The sequence below is a fragment of the Myxocyprinus asiaticus genome, chromosome 35, assembly GCF_019703515.2.
Source record: "Myxocyprinus asiaticus isolate MX2 ecotype Aquarium Trade chromosome 35, UBuf_Myxa_2, whole genome shotgun sequence".
Classification (NCBI taxonomy): Eukaryota; Metazoa; Chordata; class Actinopteri; order Cypriniformes; family Catostomidae; genus Myxocyprinus; species Myxocyprinus asiaticus.
Window position 1 is genome coordinate 23,039,587 of NC_059378.1, and position 9,555 is coordinate 23,049,141.

General features: G+C 37.1%; 2 protein-coding genes and 1 long non-coding RNA gene across 10 annotated transcripts in view; 1 reads left to right on the forward strand and 2 right to left on the reverse strand.

Annotated features, from left to right (window-relative positions):
• Positions 1-1,022: 1,022 nt before the first annotated feature.
• Positions 1,023-3,803, reverse strand: gamt (guanidinoacetate N-methyltransferase). Its single transcript, XM_051673501.1, has 6 exons — positions 3,504-3,803; positions 2,034-2,179; positions 1,840-1,903; positions 1,670-1,737; positions 1,459-1,569; positions 1,023-1,365 (listed from the first exon to the last, which is right to left on the reverse strand). The coding sequence occupies exons 1-6, from the start codon at positions 3,676-3,678 to the stop codon at positions 1,225-1,227; spliced, it is 705 nt and encodes a 234-aa protein (XP_051529461.1). The 5' UTR covers positions 3,679-3,803; the 3' UTR covers positions 1,023-1,224.
• Positions 3,804-7,559: 3,756 nt separating this feature from the next.
• Positions 7,560-9,555, reverse strand: part of LOC127426264 (uncharacterized) — a 33,504-nt gene continuing 31,508 nt past the window's right edge. The window contains exon 3 of the long non-coding RNA XR_007894762.1: positions 7,560-7,704. This is a non-coding gene — a long non-coding RNA (uncharacterized LOC127426264). The remainder of the gene's footprint in view (positions 7,705-9,555) is intronic.
• The window catches only part of dazap1 (DAZ associated protein 1), a 29,516-nt gene continuing 27,534 nt past the window's right edge, over positions 7,574-9,555 (forward strand). For 6 of the 8 annotated variants that reach the window (XM_051672936.1, XM_051672932.1, XM_051672939.1 and 3 more), the window contains exons 1-2: positions 7,580-7,720; positions 8,862-8,902. In XM_051672936.1, the coding sequence (XP_051528896.1) occupies positions 7,614-7,720; positions 8,862-8,902 (148 nt within the window). In that variant the 5' untranslated portion in view covers positions 7,580-7,613. Of the gene's footprint in view, positions 7,721-8,861; positions 8,903-9,555 lie in introns of all 8 variants that reach the window. The other 2 variants (XM_051672934.1, XM_051672938.1) reach the window with 2 other exon arrangements.

Here is a 9,555-nt window from a genome sequence, read left to right on the forward strand (position 1 = left end):
AATCAGTAAAAACATCAAACTGATCAAATAGCCATATGTCACATTTTGTTGGAAAGCTCTCAAAGAGTTGAATACAACCCACCTATTTGTACTCGCAGACAAAAATATAGTGAGTAATAGCTAAGTACATGTCTTTGACTTTGAAGTTTCATGTGAACAGGTGTTGCATACCTGCAGCATTTTCGCTTATAACTTAATAAAAAGTAAACAACATAAAATCACATGCCATTACTTGGAGGCGATTATCTTTCAAACAAGCCCTCACACAAGGTAAACGAATGCATAGATCATTAGATAATTGACATAAAGCACAAAGTGCACAGTGCACACGGCATCTTGCAATCTGGCTGAAAACACCTTAGAGTTCCTTGATCAGATGACATCATTGGAAATGTGTAGTACCATGGAACGCTAAACTAATCAGATTGGGTTAAGATTGGTGCAAAAAGTCATCCATATTTGAGCAGAGAGACGTGATTGGTGACTGTTACATATGGCCACAAGGAGATGGCGCTAAGCACATGACAGACTCAATGAGGACTCGGGCGTCACAGAATGAAACTTGTTCTGTGAAATCTCATTACTAAAATCATGCCCGCATGCTATGCAGACCTTGAGTCATTGTGTTTGCATGTGTAATTCGTTTTTATGTACAATTATGTTTTATTTGTTTGCAGATGCTTTTGGGCCCTTGGAGACATTTTTTGAACACGGTTAAATTATATTTGTAATGCTATAACTTTTGCTTGCTTTGTTGTGTCAGCACAACATTTTACATCTTACAGTTGACATGATTGGGAATTTTGACTTTTTTTTTTAGCAGTTTCTTAGGAGAGTCACATAATTTATCATTTTCTTTACAATGATACCACACACTTGACCCTCTTTTTGTATTATTATTATTTTTGTTTTGTTTTTTCAAGTTATAAGCCTTTAATTTTAGATATGCCACAGATACAGGAAATCTTAACACCCTCTGAGCTTAAAGAGTTAAAGTAAATAAAGCATGACATACAATCATGTGTAAATCATGTTAATGTTTATTTTCATGTAATACAATCAAAAAAGAAGAAAAAAATATCTCTTGGTCATTTGTAAAACTTTTTTGGAGTCATAATGAGAGACTTTACTGCAATCGGCCATTATAAATGAATTAAATAATTTGCAAGCTCTTGAGATAATTGACAGTATAATGATGGGTAGGAACACAGGGTTTGTGTTTTGTTAGTGTTTAACAATAGTTGGTGTGATCATCTTATTAAAGGAATAGTATTTGCATTCACTGGGAGGACTGATATCCATCAACGTGGTGCTGATCTTCTCCTTTTTGAATCCAGCTTCCAGTAGGTGGGGAACTTGTGTCTCCTGAAGGTATAAGTTGCACAACATAAAACCATATCACAAAATACTGTTGTCGGATTGAGTTAAAAGGATTCTGTTAGGATTTAATTTACTCACTTGGAACATTTGGTCAATGTCGTTAAATTTATTTTTCAGTAATTCACCCCAGGAAGTGAGATTACAGTATGTGAGCACACCGCCGGGCTTCAGAAGTCTATTTGCATGACCCTAAGAACAGAGTTTATCATGATTACGAAGCATTTAAAAAAACTGAGTTAGGTAAACATATAAGTTAACTGGTTTTCGCAGACTGCAGTTAGTCACAAACCTTTATGAAGTTGAACTGATGTGTGTGCCACGTTTCTTCTGACAGAGGATATGTGTCATAAAGAATCCCTGTGATTGGGTGACAAATATATACAGAATTATTCACTCATTTGTTAAAAATAAATAAATAAATTATACATTTTCTTACAGTAAATATTAAACACATTTTACCATCAAAGTGATTGTCAGGTAGAGTTCGTACCACATCTTCCCATAGGCCTTTCAGAGGAACAACCTAAGTAGTTGAAAACAACAATGTAATTAACAATATGAGTCCTTGTAATATGTAATAACAGCATAGCCCAGTAAAAGCAGACTTGAGCAGCTGTTTGATGTCACAGATGTTTAATGGAATATTGCAGTACTTTGTGTGGCTGACTCTTGGCCCATTCCTGCAGCCTCTGGAACACGCCATCATTGCACTCGATTATCCAGTGCTCCTCAATGGGGAAGGACTCCACCTTAGTGGCTGCTATGGCCATTCCAAAGCCAATCTCAAGCACCCGTCCACCTATATATCCAAAAGGGGAGTCAAGTTGTTTATTAATGCTGACTCTATCTACTCAAATGCACTCTTCATCTATATAATTACTCTGTATTTGTATTGTATAATGTGTATAGTATTTTGAGCATTTATTATATTGTATATAGTGTGTAATCAAAAATACTTAATATGGCATGCTTACTGTGTCCTTTGGATAAAACCAGTCCAATTTCTTTCATAAGCCAATAAATGTGAATTTTGATTCCTATACATATAATCCTTTTTAATTGACACATTCAGTTTTCTACATAGTAACAATCTTATTCCTACTATGCCAAATATGATTGGCAAAGTGGAGGTCATGGGAAAGGTCCTGAGGTGATATTTCAGAGAGGAGTAAAAATAGGCATGAAAGGACTAAAGAAGAGGTCACTAGTGTCCGCCTTTCTCAAATTAAATGAAATTCTAGATATTTAGTTAGTAAACCATTGAACTGACACACTCGTGAGAATCTGTATACATAAATGGGATGTAACATTTGTGTTTGTAAAATAATCAAAAATGGCAAAATGTAATTGAATGCAAGCACGTACACTGTCTCGCGCCGTCTCGTGGAATGTTCAAAATTGTAGTGAAAACGAGTTAAATGTAGTTAATTCTTTTGAATTCTTTTTACAGGTCTTTGACTTCTGTAGTTTTAGGAGGAACGTACCACCTGTTGCCGTGGCACAAGCACGTGTTCTTGTCACAGTCAGATAATACTTTATATAAACGTTCTTATCTCGCTGCTGCAACGTGAAAGTTCATGTATTATGTCGTCCTACTACTGGACAGGCGTGCTCATGAATATTTATTAGGTTACGCCATTGGACTCATAGATATACATATGTATATAATATAGATATCTATGATTGGACTATCCAGGAAGGTTACGAAGCAACGTCAGCATAAACAAATTAATATTAATGAGCATTGCCTTCGCCGTAGTAGAATTCGTTGCAGAACGCGACTTGTGTATTTAGAGCACGTTCCATTTTGAAATATAGGTTTAAGTTTTTGACTAATAAGACATGCGGTTACATATAGCCAGGACCGTAGCAAGGAATTCTGGGCCCCCTAACTGTATATTGCTCTTGGCCCCTTTCATATTAAAAAATACAGTTTTTAATTTGTTGTGGGGCCCCCCTGGACCTTTGGGCCACTAGTTCCACCTTTCAAACCACTAAGCTACGGCCCTGCATATAGCATTATAATAAAGTCACTTTTAAGTTAAAACAAAATGTAACTCAGTTCATAGACCCCTGTATGCCCAAATCAAAACAACAACAACAACAGTGTCATTGAAACGTACCTTTAGATGCAGCAACTGTTGCAAGGGAGTGCATGTATGGAGTCTCCCAGCGCTCCATAACGGGTTTTCCCATGATCTCCAAGTGTGTATCGGCCTCATTGTAGTCAGCATTCGCGTCGTGCCACACTTGTTTGCAGTTTTCCCCCTTTGAGAAGATCGGCTGTGCAGTGGACATGGTCGATTGTTGAATGACAGATGTGTAGTAGTGTTGTGTATGGGTGCAGTGGCTGAAGAGATCCTCTCCCCGCTATCTTGGGTTATATATATTTAAAGAATTGCTGATTGTGCAAGAATAAATGTAGTGAAAGAGTGAGTGAGTGTAGCTCTCAGTTGATAAGAAGTACTCTGAAGGGGGTGGTCTCTGACGTTCATTGCTTTAGACAGCTGGAACAGCTTGTGATTCATGATGATTAACCCCACTGTAACCTTCTTCACTACTGTTCATTTGAAATGCCTTACTGGGTTATGCATTCCCTTAAAAAGTATTGTGGAGGTATCATGGTACAGTGTTGGTATCAGATGGTTATACCGACATACCTCAAATAATACCATGTTACTGCATGTCCAAAAAACATGGTATTGCCATGATACATATCAAAAGAAAATGGAACTACTTTTTTTGATAGTGTTTCAAAAATCAGAACACCAGAGTGGTCTCAGAATATAAACCCTAATCACATGAGTCTGATTGTTGAAGTTGGGCAAGTGGACTTTCTGAACTATTCAGATGCCAGGTGGTCACATTTTTGCAGTTTTTGTCAATATTTTGTAGGCTGCTCTCATATCCTTGATTTTATTGAGGTCACCACATTCCAGTTGTTACACAATAGTTAAAATATTATCTCAGCAATCTTTGGCCTCTTGAGTATACTGTGTCTAGTTAATATCTACTCTGCCATGTTCTGTTACTATATCTTAAAGGGATAGTTCACCCAAAAATTAAACTTCTCTCATCATTTACTCACCCTCATGCAATCCCAGGTGTGTATGACTTACCTTTTTCTGCTGAACACAAAGATTTTTAGAAGACTATTTCCTCTCTGTATGTCCATACGTTGCACATGAATGGTGGCCAGATTATTCCATATGGCTCCAGTGGTGTAATTCATGTCTTCTCAAGTGATATGATATGAAACTGATCAATATTTTAGTAATTTTTTACTATAAATGTCAACTTTCACATTCTTCTTCTTTTGTTTTTGGCAATTTGCATTCTTTGTGCATATCGCCACCTACTGGGCAGGGAGGAGAATTAAAGTAAAAAAAAAGGACTTAAATATGAATCTCTTTCTCACCCACAACTATCATATCACTTCAGAGTACATTAATTTAACCACTGTAGTCGAATGGATTACTTTTATGTTGCCTTTATGTGCTTTTGGGGCTTCAAAGTTTTGGTCACCATTCACTTGCATTGTATGGACCTACAAAGCTCAGATATTCTTCTAAAAATCTTGTGTGTGTGTGTGTGTGTGTGTGTGTGTGTGTGTGTGTGTGTGTGTGTGTGTGTGTTAAGCAGAAGAAAAAAAGTCATACACATTTGGAATGGCATGAGGGTGACTAAATGATGAGAGAATTTTAATTTTTGGGTGAACAATCCCTATGCACAAATGTGTTTAACAGTTAACATTTAGTTAGTGAGCAGAAAACTGTAATATCATTCAGTTACTCTCAGTGGGTAATCTGAACACTTTGCTATACAAAAATACTTTTTTAATTATTAAGTTAACTAACTATATAGTTGTTGTCAAGCTGAAGTGTACAGAACACAGAATGGCAATGTATGGATGAAAAAAATCAGAAAAAAATAATTTCTCCCTAACATAAGTACTCAAAGTAAAAATCCATTTAGCTGGAATGTAATAATCTCTTAAGAACAATGTAATTCTGGTCATGCATGACCTGCACTGTTAAAGTAATGTGGCTGTATGTTATTAATTTAATGCATCATGCAATAGCTTCACAACAAACTGTAAGAGATAAATATATAACACTAATTACTTGACCAACTAGAGGAAATATGTAGTGTATAAAACATCTGCCTTTCATACTCTGTACTGTAGCACCTCCTTCTCCTGTCCTAAAAAAACAGATAACTGCACGTCCAATAGTTTATTAGTGAACTTGTTGAACTTGTTGATAGTACAACCCTAATCAAACATATCACCATATCCTCCTGAGACCCAGCAATTATTTTTTATCCTGAGGACAATTTGTTATTTAACTTTCTCCTAGCCCATATATGCCACATTTGTTTCTTTTTTTCTTAATTTTTTTTTCTCCCCAATTTGGAATGCCCAATTCCCAATGCACACTAGGTCCTCCTGGTGGCGTAGTGCCTCGCCTCAATCCAGGTGGCAGAGGACGAATAGCAGTTGCCTCCGCATCTGAGACCGTCAATGTGCGCATCTTATCACATGGCTTGTTGAGCGCATTACTGCGGAGACCTAGCGCGTAGTGTGGAGGCTCTCGCTATTCTCCGTGGCATCCACGCACAACTTACCAAGCGTCCCACCGAGAGCAAGAACCACATTATAGCAACCACGAGGAGATTCTCATGAGACTCTATCCTCCCTAGCAACCAGGCCAATTTGGTTGCTTAGGAGACCTGGCTGGAGTCACTCAGCATGCCCTGGATTTGAACTCGCGACTCCAGGGGTTGTAGTCAGCATCTTTACTCGCTGAGCTACCCAGGCCCATATATGCCACATTTGTAAGGGACACCAGTACTCAGTACATATGTTTTCACCTATTGGGTGACAGAAAAATAAACACATTTCTAGGAAATATGAGATAATCCTATGAAATTAGATTTCTGAGCTAAAGTTCGGACAAAGAGTCATTATGATTGAACAACAATTAAATGTAGGCATTGCTAATTCATATGCACACTTAAGTGCATTCAAAAATTCAAGCTGGAAATATCTTTATCTATCTATCTATCTATCTATCTATCTATCTATCTATCTATCTATCTATCTATCTCCTGGGGTTATGTCCAATATTCTTTGAAATTTTTTATTAAAGCAGTGTTGCATAGTATGTGCTAAAGTAGAAAATTAGCTTGAAATCTAAAACTTGATTTGTTAATAGAAAAATGTACATTTTCAGAAACAAAAAATATTTTGGCCTATTTTTAAGATTTATGCATTTGAATTTCATAAAAAATAAATAAATAAATAAATAAATAAAATAAAAAATCCATAAAATTGAATTGTGTAAGACAATCTCTGACTATATTAAATTAATCAAACTAATATTTTTTTTTCAAACTTTTTTAATTAAAGATTACTCAATTCAATTAGATGGAAATTTGTTACAAAATTCAAATACATAAATCTTTAAAAGATATATATATATATATATTTGTTTTTGAGTGTAGTGACTGGGTCCTGACACCCTTTTCAAAAAACACTGTGCACTGTGTTGACAAAAAAAAAAAAAAAAAAAAAACTACATTGAAAACAATATTTTTTGCTTCAGTCTCAGGAAGATATTATATTTAATTCAGTTATTTCAATGACAATAACAATGTTATCATCATCTTTTATATTTTTGTATATACTATTTATCTATTGATAAATATAAAAAAAACTTGCTTTAAAATAAGGTTGCATTTGTTAACATTAGTTACAGTAATGCAATATTAGGTCTCATTAACAAACAATGAACAATATAATTGTTTTTTATATAAATACAATTGTTCATTGTTAGTTCAAATGAGATCATTATGCATTAAATAATGTTACCACATACAACTTTTCATTTTTTTTAAATGTATTAGTGTGTGCTGAAATTAACATTAAAACATACAAATTTTACATTGACCAAAAAGTTAACTGAAAACATTTGTTTATTTGTCTTTGAGTATGTGATTAACTACAAAGCCTGTGATAATGTTGCAATTTATCAAGGAGGTCTATAATACCAGTTTCAAAGAAATAAGATTAAGCCTGGACTCGGATAAAGCCAACTGTTCATGCTTTGGCAGACGGACTTCATTTCCCAGCATGCTCTTGTCTCGTTGCACCGCCCTTGCTGGTGCGCCCCGTGGCTCGCGTCAGTGTTGCGCAGATTCTGTTTGAACCGAAAGCGGAGTGTGACCTTCCCATGCGGCGGAGACCGGCAGGAGACAGAGCGAGAGGACCCATGTCAGCACTCCCGTCCACAACCCTCGTCACGGAGATGAACAGCAACTTAGCTGGAGATGAAATCGGGTAAGACACGCTGGGTTATATGGAAAGCGTTTGGATGCACTGCACCCGCTCTACTGTAGCCAGGAGAGTTGCGCTTCGGGCGGCCCGGGGTACAGCAGATACCAGCCAACCAGCCCGCCGGGCTCCGCAACTCACACTCGTGAACCAGTAAACTTCTCTGTTACGAGGAACAAGGGAACATCGTACATGTTCTCGGTTAATTAAACAGATAATATGCTTTACTGACGATACAGACAGAGAGATTGATTTCGAAGAATCGGGTGTCAAAGCTGACGATGTCAAACTGAAGGCTTGTATCGCTCTCTTGGTCACGCTATAAGTTTTTTTTTTTTTAAATCAAACTGTAGGCTTGTATCACTCTATCTTTCATGCTGTAAATTTTAATTAAAATGACTAGAGGATCATGTTGCTCATCTTTTTACGTTTTAAGCTGTATAATGACTAATTGAGTAGTCAAACTGGATTCTTGTATTGCTACAGAATTTGTGGCGTAATGTTGCCGAAATATAGCCACAGTGCGTAAAAATGACAGGTGTTAATATGTGTTGTGTGATAAAATTTCTTAGTAACCTTATCTATGTAAAGTAATATTCAAGTACAATATTACAACTTCGTTGTCATGACGACGTAAAACCTGCAAACAATGTAATCTGCTAAATGCCATAATGCCAGTAATCTTGTTTTGTATAATGTTTACGTTTTGTGATTATACTTTTTTTCTTATAAACAAAAGACGAGTTTAAATTATTTTTGTAGTAATCAACATTATGCCACAAATGCTGTCGATTATATGGAACATTCCTTCAAGTTTCATCATAAAACTGCCGTCTTGTATTGCTCTCTTTTACTTACTAAAAGATTATAATCGTGAGCAGCATTCATGCACAGCGTCTTTCCATGTCCCAGCTAGCAGTAGTTTACTTTTGGCAGGTAGATTTTTTAACCGTCTCAAGTTTGAGGTGGGTTCGGAGCCGGTTAGGTTTGTTTGGATGGATGAGTGGGTTCTGATCACCCATTCACAGATCACTCATTTTAGGCGATGAATACCAGGACAGCCTTCTTTTCCTTCTTCGCCATGACTCATGTTCCTTTCTGAGTAAACACACATGCATTATGACATTCTCTCATCTATGTGTTGCAGGAAGCTTTTTGTGGGTGGATTGGATTGGAGCACCACCCAGGGTGAGTTGAACTGTAATGTTAATTTTCTTAGTTTTATAGAGCAACATTAGTTATTTGGTTGCCTTGTAGGTGTTCTTAAAGGTGCACTCAGCAATTCCTGAGAAACACGAATATTGATATTCAAACTCAACTGCCAAAACAACACACCCCTCTCTTCAATGCTCCTTTGGAAGCTCCGCCCCCCAAATTCATGCACATGAGATGGTTTTACGCGCACCAGCTCCAGACACACAACTCTCCTGCTACTGAATCTAATATCACAACAACAGCATATATGGGTTCTGTGAAACAGCAAAATTTATGTTACCCGCCTATCGAGAAGAAAAAGAGCAACTTCTGCATCCGTCTTCATGCCTTTTACCTCTCGGAGGTCTCTCCATTGCTGAAAAGCCTCGCCGATGTTGACGCGGCTCCTTTATATTCGTCTGACCTTTTACTCTTGGTCTGTTTCGCAGCTATTTGTCCTCCTTGGAGTTTAGAAAGTTCGCATCAGCCAGATTTGCCCACACTCTTCTAATGAATTTCCCTCTCGCTCTGCCCCCACCCCCATCCTGTGCACGTGCAAGAACCACCCCCTGTTGCTGACTAACTGGAGTAGTGTTGTGTGGATCGGTCCGATCCACTTTGTTTTTGTCCCATTTACCGTGCCAGGG